Here is a 15,660-nt window from a genome sequence, read left to right as displayed (position 1 = left end):
TTCCTAATTACAAAAGGCATCTTGCCATGGATAAAAAGAAGCTTTCGATCATTCTGAATAGATGTTGTTTCAATTTGAAATATTTTTCATCTGATTCTAGAATTTATTGGAGGTCAGGAATCACCTTTCTAATTGGATGGAACATGTTGACGTGAAGATAACGCGCAACGGGATGGGAAAACTTTTGAGTCCCTAGGACCCACGTGCTCAACTTATGGTAATATAAACCACGTTGAGGGTGGGCATCTGTCGCTGGGCAAATGTTTTACGACAGTGGCATATGATTCTACATGGCAGCTCAATTAATACTATAGAAATTATCCTCAATCTTAGAGGCAGAGCTTACTCGCGCGCCAAACATATTAAAAGACACGGAGAGCGCTCGCTCTAACATACATGGGGCTGAGAGCAGAGCTACAACTCTGAAGTTGGATTCTTATTAAAAAAAAACTCTGAAGTTGGATCCATGGGAAACAGGCCCTAATAGCTGCCAGGTGAACTAGTTTGATTTGGATCGGAACAAGTCAGAAGCAGAAGCCTACAGTACAGGTAATTTGATTTGGATCGGAACAAGTCAGAAGCAGAAGCTTAAAGGTAATTTGATTTGGATCGGAACAAGTCGGAAGCAGAAGCTTACAGGTAAGCTAAGGAATAGAATACTAATAGGAGTAGTTACCAAGGTGCAACCAAGTGAAGATCTAAGATTGAGATTACCGTTCTTGCTGCATATAACGAGCAGGGGGTCGCTGCAACATGTTTAAAGCCCGAGAAATGCATGATCGAAAGCTCGAAACGATATGCAGCACGGCGGCGGCCATGTCGAGAAAGGGATCGAGCTAATACGGATACGGTATCGTAATAAGGGAGGAAAAGAAGAAGGGAAGTAGAAACAAACGTACCGTACCACACCGCAATCGATGGGCAGAGTGTGAGAACTAACAATGGGCAAGAGATGAGATGAGACGAGAGGGGATGGGATCCGGGCATCCGGCTCACGAGCAAGCCTATTCTCCTTTCATTGCTCCGGCCGGTCAACGCTTGGTGGGCGACAGAAATAGAGGACGCGTCGGAGAAGAGAAGCCCGTGGAAAACACCACCAACCGTGTGGGCGAGCGCATCTTATCTGCCACCACACATCGCCCACCACACATCGCGCTTAATTATTCGTGCTAGCTGTAGCTGTGCCTGGCCCCTTTACAGTGTTGAACGGGCGCCAGCTGGCAGCTATTTGTGCCTCGCTACGCAGGGCTTTGCGAGGAATCGGTGTAGGAAGCGCGCCAGTCACATGTACGCTCGTCCTCGTCGCATTGTAATACAGGAGCCCGCGTTGCGATTCCACAGGAGCAAGGAAAACAGCTCACTGATCAGTCCCTGAGTCCACCTCGGTGATCACCTTGACTTGAACCATCGTCGAAATATATTACATACAGAATTGTTATCGAAACTACAAAATAGAAATAGTATTAGTAAGAAATTCTTGGAAATATCCAGAAACAGTTCTTGAAACCAAGACACTGATAAATTCTTTCTTTTCTTTTTTTTGAAAGGAAAGCAGGAGCACTGCTATGTCCTATAAGAAGAAGAAGAAGTCAGTTCAGTACAAACTTGATATTCCATAAAACAAAGAGAACTCGAGCCTCTGGGGGCCTGAAGTCAAAGCTAAAACTAAAACTGCAGTTAACATGGCAAACTAGGAAACACCGGCCCGCCGCAAGCGAGCTTCCGAACCGAGACCTCCAGCTTGATCTCTTGAAGTACCCAAATAGTATCTATACGAGTTTGCTCGAAAATTCACCGATTTCTCCCCTTTTATATGTTCCAAGCAGTGAACATCAAGGCTGATGCTTTAGTCCTACGCAGTTTATTTGGTAAGCCTGCAAGTTCTTGTTGCCACCACTCAGCGATGGAGACTCACGGGTTTGGCATCTTGATATGATCGTGCATCCAAAGCGACACTAGGTGCCATAATTTCTTCGTGAAGCAACACTACAGGATCAAGTGCTCAGCCGTCTCCTGCTCTTGGCTGCAGAGTGAGCAGATCGGGTCACACGGCCACCGTCTCTTGTTGAGATTATCAGCTGTCAGCAACTTTGATTGCACTAGTAACCAAGCAAAGAACCTATGCTTCCCTTCCGCTTCAGCTCTCTAGATGGATGCCCCATCAAACTGGCTATGGGAACCTGCAAACTGAATGTTGTACGCAGTCTTTGCTGAATACTCTCCATGTATTACATCTGTCTCATTTGTCAGCTGCACATTCTGCACCAAATCCCAGAGTCTGATGAAATTTGCCATCTCCTCCACACTCTCCATCCTCCACAGTCCGCGAGTCCAGCTCTGGTGCTCCAGCTCCTCCTTTACCGAGCGATTCTTCCTCGAGGCTAGCTTGAACAAGTCAGGGAAGACATCCATAGGGGCCTGTCCATTCAGCCAGGTCGATTGCCTAAATGATGCTCTGATCCCGTTACCCAGGGTGACTACGGTACTTGCTCGAAACAGCTGCCGATCAACAGCGTTGACTGCGGATTCCGTGCCATTGTGCCAACCCAAGCCCGATCCGAGTCAGTCCACTCATACCACAACCAGCGGAGTCGCAAAGCTCTACTGAACAAATCCAAATCAAGAATTCCCAGCCCTAATTTTTCGGTCGCAAGCATCTAGCCCACTGAACTAGACAATGAGTCAATGACCACCCTTTGGCCTTTGCTTCTTCTGAGCCACTCCAAAGGAAACCCCTCCTCAGTTTATCAACTTTCTTAATTGCCCAATTTTGTAGTCTGAAAACTGTTAGAGACGCTGATAAATTCAAGGACACAGCAGAGTACCTTCCATCTATGGCAGTAGAGATGATCCCAGATTGGGACAACAAACAACACTAAGAAAAAAAAATGTCAAAACCCTAAATTACTAGTACTCTAGTAGAGAATTAACTAATTGAGTAGCTGGCTACAAATGGCTATTTCTTTTGAGAAACTACAAAACGTTAGCTATTAGTAAGACTGCACAAATCAAAATCTCGCCTCTTTACACCTTGCGCATGTCCTTTACAACCAGTACAGCTCAAAAGCACCAAAAAAAGAAAAGGAGCCAAGTTAGTTTGATAGTTTGTGAAGAAACCTCCCAATGGTACCATATGCTTTCTCAACAATGCAATACTCTCAGCTGCAGAGAAAGATCGATGAAATACTAAGTTCACTGGAGCGACATCTCAAACTACAACATGCTGAAAAGTTGTCCTTACTTTCTGTTCTGTACTGACACAAAGGACACCCCATGGTAGGATCTGGCAGCTTCCAGCCCAAGAGTAACTTAAACAATAGCCCAGAATTTCTTCCTGCAAATCAGAACTAGCTCGGTCCCGTTTTCCTCATTTTCCAACATATGTGTGCTAACATCCCAAAGGAACTTCGGTGCAAGATCAATGATTCTTGAAAGAGTGTTCTTATCATCTCTAATGATGATCAAACCCTGTATGTTCAAAATTTTGTCAGACAATGACGATTCTTCTCTCCTAACTAAATTGTCATAATACAAGTATATTTGATCCCTTGTTTTTGAAAAGCAACACATAGAAGTTTTTGCTACACAAGAAAAGTTCCAAATGGTGACACGGATGGTTTGTAATTTATGCTAATACATTTTTCTAAGAAAGGAAAAATGGTTGAGAGAAAGATTGACACCATCAAATTTCCCTGAACAAATTGTTCTTTTACCATGAATTGGGCTATACCTGAGGTGATTGTAATTTTGTTTTATTGCTGGCATGTTCAATCTAACAAACTAGTTTGCAATGGAAAAGGCAGGTACTCCTTGGGCTCTTCAAATATATAGATATAATTTCTTCTTATATACCCAACTGAAGATACATGAAAGAGCCATATACTAATGTATTTGATGACAAAAACATGACCATGTTTAGGAATCCATGTTCTATGACATGATATACTTTTCTCTTGCAAAATTAGGAGCCCTTTGCTTTTGCAAACATAAAATGGACATTATCAAATTAGATAGAAACACTGAAGTATCTAAAAAAAAGTTGTCCGTAATCAACTAAAAGGAAATAGTTACCTGGGGCCTAATGATGCGGTCCATTTCTAACATGATATCTTCCAACGAACAATCTTCATTGCGACTTTCATAATGAGTGATGAGGTGGAAAGCATGCAGCAAGTCATAGGACCTAGGATATGTTGAGAATGGCTCACACCTGCAGCATGAGTATTGAATGGCTTCAATTTCATCATAAATAAGAGAAACATGAGTTTGAGGGGGGGGGGAGAGAGAGAGAAACATGAGTTCAAGGGAAAAAAAGGAGAAACATGTTTATTGTTTTCGAATGTAATACCAACCAGTCATGGTAAGAACCAAGTAATCCACGGTCGTAGATAACTGGTAACGTGTTGCTCATGGTATAAGGTACTACATTCATAATCCAGACAGGGTCATTGCTTAGTGCTGCAGCAAATCCACCATAATTAGCATTCATATCCATGACATTTCGGACGCTGTTCTTTTCAACATCCAGAAGTGACCAATACTTGTGAACCTGTTTCTTCCAAAACTCATTATTCTTCTCAAAACTCGCTGGTGTAACTCCTAAAGGATATGTTCAGAAAACTTGTTATATTCACAGATAGGCAATACAATTCAAGTCAAACAAGATTTAGATCAAGGTTTAAATCACTTTGGTTAAATAAGTTTTAGATCCTAACCATCCAAGACTTTATTATCATTGAATGTGGAGGACATCATTTTTACACTTTTTATATTTCAGAATGGAAGTCAACTCAATTTTGTAGCATCAAACAGTAGGCAATCAAAAAATGGAGCTGACCTATCATCTCCAAACTCTTGAAATAAAATGACAGGCGATCAGGCCTTGAATGCAATTTCTGAATCTCTGATTTGTCCTTGTTAAGCCTCACACAGTTCATTAATGGGATTTTCCATGATGGCGAAACATTGTCATTAGATTCACAAATATTCAGTAGCTTCATATCAGCATTTTTCTGTCGGCAGGATTCATCTTCAGGTTTGACCCAAATAGCAGTCTGAACACGCTTAGCAATAAGCTTCCAACACATTGATGTTGTAATATTAATTAGCTTCTCCCAGATAACAGGAAAGTCTTTATCTTTTCTGTAAGCTGGTGGAGCAGAGTATACAAAATATCCATTAGGACGCAAAAGACGATCAATCTCTTTGAGCAATATTCCATCTGACAAAACAAACCATGGGTGATGAGTAAACTTTTGGGTGCTGTAAGGGTGAATTTATAAAGAAAAGACCATCGGAAGAATTTTGTAAGAAATTACTGATGGTCCAAGAGTACAGATACGTAAGCTGAGAATCAACTGATTTTTAATTAAGATTGTTATATTCAATCATGTACATGCTACAACACTATATAACTGGATGTTCCCACATATCATGCTGCTAACAAAAACATTCTCATAAAATTTGGTCAGTTGCTAAGGACGAACTGAAATGTGAATCTTACCATTTTCATGCCAATCAACACGACATCGGGAGCAGTGAACCATTTCAAATGAGTTTCCAGGATAAGGTAATTGCTTTGTGGCCAACACAGAGATCATTGCACCAATCCCACGTTCTACAGCAAACTGAATTTGATTCTCATGGCCATCTTTTGGGGCAAATGACATGGTCTGAATATCTAGGGGTAGAAGATAAGCAGAAAAGCTGGCAACACCACATCCGACATCCAAAACTTGAACTACTCCTGCCGAACGGAGATCACCAGTATTATTTGTTGTCATATTTCCCATCCTGCATTTATCAATTACAAAAACTACATCAATAGAATACCCTTTCACAATACAAAAAGAAAGCAATAACATGGACCATATTCAATTTATTGGTGGTCTAAATTAGTATCGCTTCACTGCACATATGTTCCATCTCTGACATTACTCCAAGTACGCTTCCAATAGGTTGTTCCCTCAAGAATATAAAATGTTAGATCGAAATTGATAGCTAACAGCATTTGCTGCTAGGCATCACATCTGAAAATCATCTAGATGAGGCTACAAGCACTAGATTGCAAATTAATCCTAACAATAAAACTATTCTCAAGCTTAAACGCAAAAATTTGAAATGTACTTAGGCAGCACATATGGTTACCTCTCTATGTACTCTGATGCACCATGTTTGAAGTGAGTGCCTCCTCCAGGAAACCACCAAAGCTTGCCCTTCTCATGCACCCAATTCTGTCCTCCTTTGACCTCAGCAAGATGTGAATGGTTGACATTACTACGCCATACATAGTCTCGGCTTGTTGGCCATCTTATTGGTATCTTGTAGTCATTTGGTGGTGGCACCAAACAGAACAATCGTTTCTCTCGTGGAGGACAAATACTTTCAAGATCCTCATGCCTAGATCTATCGAGGTTCTTTAATCTGCTTATATAGGCCACATCATGGCAGGGAACATACTCATTGTATTCCAGAGGACACACATTAACTCCATGATCTGGAACTCTAACTGGTTCCGTCCGGTATGTAAGAGAAACTCTGTTTGTAAACATTGGAGCATCTGCAACTGAGAAGCAAACAGACATAACCATATTGGCATGGAAACATAATGAAAAATACCATTCATATGGATTTAGCAAGCTAGGAGGATGGGACAAATTGATAAATGAACATTCTAGTATCAACATAAGTTGTTGCAAAGAGGAACAAGATAAAACAAATTTCAGAAATAGCATCTTCTTAAAAGCAACAAGACCTAGTGAAAAAATTGGCAAATTAAAATTAATCTAACAAACTGGCCCTCACTTCGACCTAATCTTTGTTGCTGGCACAAGGCAATTACTAAATCTCAATCAAACTATTGCCGCAAAGTGTCTACACAAACAAGTATACAGCGCAATCTCCTAGAACTAATTGCCCAACAAGCGCCCCTTTTAAAACAATGCAGGAGCATATATATATAAGACGAAACTGCAACCATAAACCTAAATCCGCGGCACAAATTTCAACAATTAGCAAGGAACCTCGAACAAAGTGGCCATGAGCCGCATTTTTTTTCTAAGAATCCCCGAAATGGAGTGGAAATGCGATCCAGCGGCGGATCGGAACGGGGTCAAACGCTCGAAGGGGGATGAAGCTAGGCACCTTTGGACCTGGAGGAATCTGGCGATCCGGGGCGCGAAAGAGGGGGCAGTACGAGCGCGGGGGAGGCGGAGGAGCCGAAGAGGGTGCCGGCGTAGAAGGAAGCGGCGACGAGGGCGACGCCCACGAGCAGGACCTGCACCGACCGCGGCTCCATCACCGCCGACGCCGGCGACCACCACCGCCCCATCTCGCTGCTGCTTCTCTGTCAAGACTCTCACTCTGACACTGCTATTTGGTTCAGGCGCGATGCCTTTCTTCAGATCTCGGTCTGCTGCTAGCCTGCTACGTGCTACACACTACTACACTGCTACTGTTGACGGTATGTCTTTGACATTTTTAAAATTTATTAATATATATAATGCCTTTTATCTAGTAACTACTCCATCCGTTCCAAATTATAGGTCGTTTGACTTTTTTGACACTAAATTTGATCACTCGTCTTATTCAAAAAATTTATGTAAACATAGTCAAATTTAAACCATTCTTCGAGAACTTGTATTAATAAAGTAAGCCACAACAAAAGAAGTGATGTTTTGCACAAATTTTTTAATAAGACGAGTGGTCAAACTTGAAATTGAAAAAGTCAAACGACCTATAATTTGGAACGGAGGAAGTAGCAGATACTAGTGCTTTCTACGATTCCATGTTCCACCTAATGGAAACATAACTTTTAAAGTTCATATTTAACTTGGATTTTCAAACATTCTTACATTCACCACTCGGTGAATACTTTCAAGTTCCAACACCTCATAACTAAAGAAATGCTAACTAAAAATTTAAGTTATCCCAAAAAACATGAACTTACCCCTTAGAATCCTGGAACACAAAAGCTCCAATTGTAACTCGGCAAGTCCGAATTCTTTCTGCCTGCAAATTGCAAGTTTGACAAGGCGACAAAAAGTAATTATTCTCTACCAATGAACATTCATCCATGGTATATAAATAGGCTTTGATTTATTTCTTTTTTGCACTCTTATTATATTCATGTTCTTCTGACCAGTGGTGGATCCAGAATTAATTAAAAGGAGGGCTGATTTCTTTTTCCTCTTCCTCCCTTTCTCCTCTCATTCTTCCTCCTCTTTTCTTCTCAAAAATGAGGGGGGGGGGGGGGGGCTCCATGGTTTTTTTGGGTCCAATGCTGCCTCCGCCCATGCTTCTGGCTATGTAATTGAGTAGTCTCACATTTGGGATGTATATAGCGTGTATGTAGTAATATATAGAAATAAATTACTATGATTTTTTGAGTAAAATCCATAGAATTTTGGATAAATTTATAAAAGCCTGTCTAAAACAAATTCATAGGAAGCCTCTAAGAACCTGATTGGTTTTGTTTGGTTTGGTTTCAAAATTTGCCCTACCAATTATGGGTAGGCTAAAGTATGAGCATGCCAAATTTATTTGCTAAAATATGGGCAAGGATAGCAATTAGTTGGGTGCCAAAATGTGACAGCTAAAATTTTAACCACCGATTGGCTTAATGTCAAAATACAAATGCCATAAGAAAGGATTGGCATAAACAGCCAAAATGTGGACGAGCTTAGAGCATCTCCAATAGTTTCCAATATATTTTCTCCAAATCTTGTTGTTTGCCAACTCCCCAAATAGATATAGAGAGACAAAATAAACTCCATCTCCAATAGTTCCCAATTTGTATTCCCTAAAAACAGAAATCGTCGCGCCGCCCCTCCCTGCCTCGCGCCAGGACGTGACGCCGCCCTTCCCTGTGACGTCGCCCCTCGCTGATTATCGTGACGCGCTGCAGCCGCCGGCCCTCTGATCAGTGCGAGAACTGGCCTGCTGCTGCCGCCCCTGCCTCGCGAGCACCTCCTGCCGCCTCCCCTGCTGATCGGCGCCGGCAGACATTGTCTGGAGGAACAGGGGAGAAACACGTCAGGCAAGGAACAGGGCAGGCCACCCACGTGCAGTTCAGGCAAGGAAAAGGGCAGGCCATCAATGGCCCAGCACGCCGGCAGGAAGGGCAGGGCGGCCATACGCAGGCCTACGGCGGCGGCGACCACAGAACGCGTCTGCCTATACCCAATGCGAAGGCGACGAACACATGCTACCGTAGGCCTATACCCAACACGGGAGAAAATGGAAAAAACGGATGGAATTCTATACCTGAACGGCGGCGGCGGCGGCGGCGCAGCTTGTTCTCGACGGCGATGGCGCGAAGGAGTGGCCGCGCGGGAAGAAAACGCGCGAGGGAGGAGGATCGGGAGTTCGGAAGGCTGCGTATTTTTACGCACAAGAGATCAATTTGGCAATTGTTAGAAGATGGGGAATTAAGATGGGAAATCATTGGAGACTATTTTTTTGACTTTTCCCAAAAAATCAAAGATGGGGAAAAGAAATAGGGAACTATTGGAGATGCTCTTAACATTGCCGATTTGCCAATAAAAGTTAGACATGCCAATTTTTCGGAATTCAACCAAACGAACACCCTTGCCTATAAATTTTGGAACCTAACCAATCAGACCTAAGTTGGCAATGGCATTACTTCACATTCCCAACTTCGTTTAGCGTCCAAAGATAGTAAAAGATACAGAAACTACAAGAACCACAAGACACTCTGTACTCTAACCATTATTTCCAGAAACAAATACAATTGCTATTCATGTGTATAACTATGCAAAATCCCACCCGATCCTCAAGGAATCAATGCATACAAGATGGTACAAATGCGCAACAAACTGAATACATGTTAGGTCGTGGCCTGAGATAATGCGGATCCAATCTGCAGCATGAGAGGGTACACTGGACTGAACTCCTTGTCACCTCTAGACCTGACCCTCATCTCGTAGTCATCCAGGGTTGCCTTCACCCCCTTCCAGATCTGGTCCTCACCATGCGAATCAAGCCAAAGAGAGTACTGCACTGGCGTGAGCTTGTTGTGCTGTAAAGGTGATTGCAGTTCATCAGGCCCTCGAGAATAGAGATGGTGGATGATCACGCTAGGTGGCAAGTCTTGAAGGAGTGGAGACTTCTCAAGCTGAGATGTTTCCAGGAATAGGACAGGACGGAATGCTCGTAGTGCCCGGTATGGTGCTCCCAGCTGCTCCACTGGAAACAGATTCTGACCAACAGCAAGCTCTAGCTCAGCCATGTCCCGTGCCATTCTCAACTTCCCTGCTTCGGAGAGTGGCCTGACAAGAGAAGCATGCCTTATGAAAAATATGAGGACTCTTGAGGCCATCCTTCTAACCATGATGGTGCATATGGTTTCAGAACGGGAGGATGATGAGGGCAAAAGCTTCGATAAGAACTCGCTGCGGAAGTGGATTGCACATTTCTGAAGCTCCTCCATGTAAGCGGATGCATTGTTATCCATTGCAGCATCCATTCCATGACCTGCAAAGTCCTGCTCATGCATTTTCAGGATGCATGACTCAAGACGATCAAGCATCGCTTGGAACAGGGAGGTCACTGAATCACAAGCAACACCGTAAATGACACCAAGAGAAGGTGAAAGAACTTCAGAAGCAACATTAGGGAGTGTTGACAAGACGCTCGAAATGCGCGTGTGAACCTCCTGAAGGTGGAGGCACAAAGCAAAGTTTTTGAGCTGGGCTGGAGTCGCTGTGCTGGTAACTTGTCGGGCTTCGGGCCCAGTAGAGATCTACATTTAAAGTAAAATATATGTTAGCAACTGCACACAGAAACAAAAGCACTGACCAGCAACCAACATATGTTAGTTATTGACAGTGGCTAGACAATAAAACAGTCAATAAGAGAAATTAGAAGAAAAAAAAAGGAGATGGATACAATCCTTTAATATGCTACAATCTACAGGTCTATTACTCTCCTGGAAGGGTAAGCCTATTGATCCAACCCTTCTTTGGTGAAGATTTTAGGAAAGCCAAAATTGCTCTTCATATTGTTGAGTTGTAAGTGAACCTACTAGTGCACAGGACAGCAAAGTTGTATCCAACGGAGTGTGATAACAGTGGAACAGTATTTTGTCATGACTTCTACAAGCTAGAGTATCATGTTTTCTTTACTTCTATCAATAGGTAACTAATCAGAATACAATAATCGAACAAACAAGAGAGTATTAAGAACCAACTGTTGCACAAGCTTTGTTACACCAGATGACTATAAAGTACAATATTAACTCAGCCGAGACCAAGAATCACTGAACTGATCCAAACTTGCATAACGTATTTGTGGACTTAGTGAATACAGTTGATTCGTGAGACTAGTGCTATCGTGCTGGGCTGCTGGCAAAGGATTTCAGAAGAACACAAAAGAAACAAGAAGTGACTCAACATAACAAAAAGCATATAGTTATATGGATTTTAATGTAACAGATTTGGTTTCAACTCAATTACTCAATGACTTATGAAAAATTATCAACTCAATGACTTATGAAAAATTATCAACTCAATGACTTATGAAGAATTATCTCACTTAAGATATGGAGCTAACAACTAGAATCACCAAAAGGAGATTTGTCAGGCTTCAAGTATTGTTGCAATACAATCAGTGAAACAGATCCTGGCATAAGGAGGGGGAAAATGATAGTGGAGTATGTACACAGTTTCAAGTAATACCAGTACTATCAAACTTACTAGTGTTAGCCTGCCACAAGAACTGCATTTACTCATATCTAATGTAAAAGCATACGAAATCCACACGGAAGAAACATATACTACCTCCGTTCTTAAATATATGACACCATTGACTTTTTCATTCATTTGACTATTCATCTTTTCTATGTATATTTATGCAAATAGATAAAAAAAACACAAGTGAAACCTAAAGTATTTTTTATGATAGATCTAGTGGTACTTATTTTACTTTACTTAAATAATTCATTAAATAAATATTGTTGGTCAAAGTTTAAGAAAAAAAATCAACAATGCCATGTATTAAAAAACGGAGGTAGTATAAATAACTTGACAAGATCAGTAAAAGGTAGCAGGTGAATACCTGATATTCAGCTCTCTGTGCTAAAAGAAGCAGGATCTTTCCAATTTCACGTAAAACAAGCATAAGCAAATGCCCGTGAGTTCTCACTACTTCAATTTCCTCTTGTATGCGAGAAACTAATCTTGATATCTGATCCTTTGAAGGTATGGTTCCACGGCTTGACATTGGAAATATACTGTTGATATAATCAGATAAGCGACTATGACAGAGAGCCAAAAAGGCTGTCTGGAATATCTCAATGGCTGAAAGCATATGATCTTTTCCTTCATGAGTGAGAGCTGGAAGGGTACCCTTTACATCAGTATCTCTTGAAATCCTCTCAAGAAGGTTTTCAACCATTGAAAACAGTCTTGGATACCCAAGAGTAAATATTTCCTTCACAAAGCTTGAAGCGGTAAAAGTAGTCTTCATTTGACTTGCAAAGGCCTTGACAATTGCATCCCAAACTCTCTCTGTTAACAGAGGCTCACCCTCCTACAGAAGATTTTTTTCTATATCGGTTAAAACAACTGAGGAAAGTAGCACAACAGAATTGTTCACATAGGAGAAAGAACAGGATTGACAAGAGTCTTAAGGTGTGCAGTTCTGCATGCGAATACCAGAAGAAAGCTAAATTATGGAAGACTGCAAAGATTATAAGTATTTAGCTACCACGTACACATTTCATTCAACACCGCACACAATGACCCAAAACATGCTCTAGCTTAGGTTGGCACCATAGCACATCATTATAGAATAAAACCATGAATAATTCAACCATACCATAAAATTCACAGCACACAACCAAAGGTTAATTAAAAAAATCAAAGTTCAAGAACTAGACATATGGCCTAAAATTCAATGTGTTCGCTAGATAGATATGCCCACTTTGTTCTGCTTTAGTACCATTTTAGATCTCTTCAACAGATATTAACAGTGAATTCGCAAATAGATGTCATATGACAGATAGTTTCATATTTTCATGATATGTCCTACTATTGCAGCGGCCAGGATAGAGCTTAAGTTCTTGTTTGTCTCATTCAAATATCATTTTTACCTAGCCTAATAATTTCATGTATCCAGACTCACCTGCCAAACCTCCTCAAGGAACAGCATTTGTGTGAATGGCACACGCTTCTTGGTGAGCACAGTCTGCAGCTGCCAAGCAGCGCTGACAGCCCGATGCAGCTCCTCCATGCACTGCCTCATCCTATCCCAAAGTGCCTCAGCTGCCTTCTTACTGCCACCAATCTGTGGTGTACCACTCCTCTGCACTCCTCCAGGGCCACCTCCACCACCAGCAGCCATTGAAATCGCCTTCATGTCCAGTGCCACAGCCACACTCTTCGCACCTGCTGCCTTGTACTTCCCAACAAGCCCTTCCACTGCCGGCTTCAACTCCCCAAGATTGTAGTACACCTGCAGCCCGCACCACACGTCGTTCTGATTGGAATCGGCGACACCACGGTCGATCACAGTGCTGGCCTCTGACCGTAGCTTGGATGCAGCAGCGTCGACCTTGCGCATCTCCTCGTCAACGGCATTGATCCCGGAGAGGTTTTTCTCCTCGTAGAGAAGGCGGATCTCGCGGTGGAGCTCGGCCTGACGAGCGAGATCAGGCGCAGGGGAGGAGGCGAGGAGTCGGGAGGAGAGGCGCACAAGGCGGTGGGAATGGAGGAGGAGGTCGGCGGTGGCGAGGAGGCTGGAGAGGGAGGCCGAGGAGAGCGCGAGGTGGGAGCGTGGAGCCGAGAGGTGGGAGGAGAGGAGGGAGAGGTGGGAGGAGAGGAGGCGGAGGTGGGAGGGGAGAGAGGAGAGAGACGCGGAGGCGGAGCGGAGCGAGAGGAGGTGGGAGAGGAGGAGCGGGTGCCGGCGGAGCACCTCGGCGCGGAGGTGGCGGAGGAGGAGGCGGATGGCGTCCTGCAGCTGCTCGGCACGGGAGGCGGCGAGGCCGGATGAGAGCGCGGCGGAGGAGAATTCAGAGGGGGAGAAGGACGGGGAGAGGAAGGCGGAGAGGACGGGGTCGGAGGCGAAGGCGTCGAGCGGGGAGGCGGGGTCCTCGGAGGTGGGGGACGGCGGCGAGGGAAAGGAGGCGGTGGTGAGGAGGTCCTTGGAGGTCGGCGAGAGGAGGAGGCGAGGAGTGGTGGGGGGCGGCGCAGCCATGGCGGCGGCGACCGGCGGCCAGGTGGGCGTGGATCTGCGGAAGTGGAGGGAAGGGAGATCTAGCGGGGAGTGGGGCACTCAGTAGGCATCGTGGTCGTTGCTTCGGTTTTGTGCTCGAGACAACCAACTGGTTAAATGAGGATTAATCTTGAGAAATACTGTATTTGAATACTCAAATATTTTTTAGAAAAAGGTATTAATAGGATTCAGTTTATCGTATATACATATTTAGAATTTATATTAATGCACTTTAATATTTATTATAATAATATAATTTAGATTTAGATTTTGAGTTACTTTAACTTTTTGGATAACTTATATGAAAATTTAGAGGTTATTTATGTTACTTTTATAATTGTATAAGTGGGTAAGTTACACGAAGATTTATGGGTTAACTTTTTATAATGGAAAATGTGGGCAAATTAGATAAATGTTTAGGGGATTAGTTTTAGTCTATTTTTATAATAATAGGGATGAGTAGTTTATTAGAAAAGATAACAAGTCCAACGACTGTTATGATTAGAGTTGTCGTATTAGTAGTCGGATGTTTTTTATTTATGAGAATTTTTATAGTTTTTCTATTTTTTTAAATACCCACATAAGATCCTGGACGGCTTCATATAGAGTTTTAAAAAAAATCTTCAATTAGTAATAGTAAGATGGTGGCTAGCTAGAAAGTTTAATAGGTTATTTATCATATTTAACAGTTGTTGAACCCTGTTAAATGACCATCCGGCCCAAATTATTAGCATGTAGCATTTGGTAGTACAACACTACTATAATCTATGTTGATGTATGTGATCGTTTGTCCTATACGAGAATGTGACAAAGTCATAATCCTCTTAACCATAAGAGGATGTGGATCATATACGTATATATCACCACTTTTTAATAATGCTAGACTGATCTTTGTATTTGAAAAAGGTTTTATTACAATATTAATCCTTAATTGTCAATAGAAACAATAAAGGTAAACAGAGTGTGCTAAATCTAAAATACCCATGGTATCACGGAGAATTTGTTTGCCTTTGTCCTTGAGAAAGAACTCCTTTTATCAATTTTCTTGATACCTTTTTATCAATTATATTGATCAAATATGTGTGCTCCAAAGGAAGACAACTGCTCCAATAGTGAACGAGATTTTGTTTCCTAAATTCAGATCCTTAAATAAAAGTTATACCCATATCGAATTTTCAATTTTCTGGTACTTCGTCCGTCCCAAATTGTTAGTTATTTGCATCTAGAAAAATCAAAACAATTAATAATTTCGGACAAAGTAAGTAGCTTATAAGGAAAAAGAAAATACTACAATTGTTTAAAAAGTGGGTTTCTTACCTGTGAGTCTAGGTGACATAATTCAATATATAGATTAGTAGGTGCGCGCATTGCTGCGGTATTTGAGGGATCTTTCCAATAAACTATGAACAAAAATATCTTTTGTTTTAC

At 42.2% G+C, this 15,660-nt stretch overlaps 3 protein-coding genes across 7 annotated transcripts in view; all 3 read right to left on the bottom strand.

Annotated features, from left to right (window-relative positions):
• Nucleotides 1–1,293, bottom strand: part of LOC120665670 (wall-associated receptor kinase-like 4) — a 30,995-nt gene extending 29,702 nt beyond the window's left edge. Inside the window, exon 1 of one of the 3 annotated variants that reach the window (XR_005671265.1) lies at nucleotides 900–1,293. The gene's annotated coding sequence lies outside the window, so the exon portion shown is untranslated. The remainder of the gene's footprint in view (nucleotides 1–899) is intronic. The other 2 variants (XR_005671264.1, XM_039945294.1) reach the window with 2 other exon arrangements.
• Nucleotides 1,294–2,800: 1,507 nt separating this feature from the next.
• On the bottom strand, nucleotides 2,801–7,401 carry LOC120665669 (probable methyltransferase PMT7). Of its 3 annotated transcripts, XR_005671263.1 has the most exons (8): nucleotides 7,144–7,401; nucleotides 6,148–6,565; nucleotides 5,504–5,793; nucleotides 4,838–5,221; nucleotides 4,353–4,599; nucleotides 4,072–4,210; nucleotides 3,242–3,468; nucleotides 2,801–3,162 (listed from the first exon to the last, which is right to left on the bottom strand). XR_005671263.1 is itself a non-coding variant. In XM_039945291.1 (7 exons), exons 1-7 carry the CDS (start codon nucleotides 7,328–7,330, stop codon nucleotides 3,310–3,312), a joined length of 1,824 nt encoding a protein of 607 aa, XP_039801225.1. In that variant the 5' UTR covers nucleotides 7,331–7,393; the 3' UTR covers nucleotides 2,801–3,309. The 3 variants fall into 3 exon arrangements, 2 of the variants coding, with proteins under 2 accessions (XP_039801225.1, XP_039801226.1); XM_039945291.1 differs by having other exon boundaries at nucleotides 2,801–3,468; nucleotides 7,144–7,393; XM_039945292.1 differs by having other exon boundaries at nucleotides 2,948–3,468; nucleotides 6,148–6,559; nucleotides 7,144–7,330.
• Nucleotides 7,402–9,618: 2,217 nt separating this feature from the next.
• On the bottom strand, nucleotides 9,619–14,313 carry LOC120665668 (conserved oligomeric Golgi complex subunit 5-like). The gene is made up of 3 exons (XM_039945290.1): nucleotides 13,144–14,313; nucleotides 12,076–12,549; nucleotides 9,619–10,762 (listed from the first exon to the last, which is right to left on the bottom strand). The coding sequence occupies exons 1-3, from the start codon at nucleotides 14,212–14,214 to the stop codon at nucleotides 9,848–9,850; spliced, it is 2,460 nt and encodes an 819-aa protein (XP_039801224.1). The 5' UTR covers nucleotides 14,215–14,313; the 3' UTR covers nucleotides 9,619–9,847.
• Nucleotides 14,314–15,660: the final 1,347 nt, after the last annotated feature.

Source organism: Panicum virgatum, chromosome 3N (assembly GCF_016808335.1).
Source record: "Panicum virgatum strain AP13 chromosome 3N, P.virgatum_v5, whole genome shotgun sequence".
Lineage (NCBI taxonomy): Eukaryota > Viridiplantae > Streptophyta > Magnoliopsida > Poales > Poaceae > Panicum > Panicum virgatum.
Note: the sequence above shows the minus strand (reverse complement) of the source record. Positions and strands in the feature narration are given on the sequence as shown.

What these genes read in the sequence shown, in the direction of transcription:
- LOC120665669 (XM_039945291.1), bottom strand. Translation starts at nt 7,330, where the DNA reads ATGGGGCGGTGGTGGTCGCCGGCGTCGGCGGTGATGGAGCCGCGGTCG. An exon ending in AGATTCCTCCAGGTCCAAAG is followed by an intron (nt 6,566 to 7,143) that starts GTGCCTAGCTTC and finishes TTTGCTTCTCAG; the next exon opens with TTGCAGATGCTCCAATGTTT. An exon ending in CTTGGTTCTTACCATGACTG is followed by an intron (nt 4,211 to 4,352) that starts GTTGGTATTACA and finishes CTCATGCTGCAG; the next exon opens with GTGTGAGCCATTCTCAACAT.
- LOC120665668 (XM_039945290.1), bottom strand. Translation starts at nt 14,214, where the DNA reads ATGGCTGCGCCGCCCCCCACCACTCCTCGCCTCCTCCTCTCGCCGACC. An exon ending in TCCTTGAGGAGGTTTGGCAG is followed by an intron (nt 12,550 to 13,143) that starts GTGAGTCTGGAT and finishes AATCTTCTGTAG; the next exon opens with GAGGGTGAGCCTCTGTTAAC. An exon ending in CACAGAGAGCTGAATATCAG is followed by an intron (nt 10,763 to 12,075) that starts GTATTCACCTGC and finishes CTTTAAATGTAG; the next exon opens with ATCTCTACTGGGCCCGAAGC.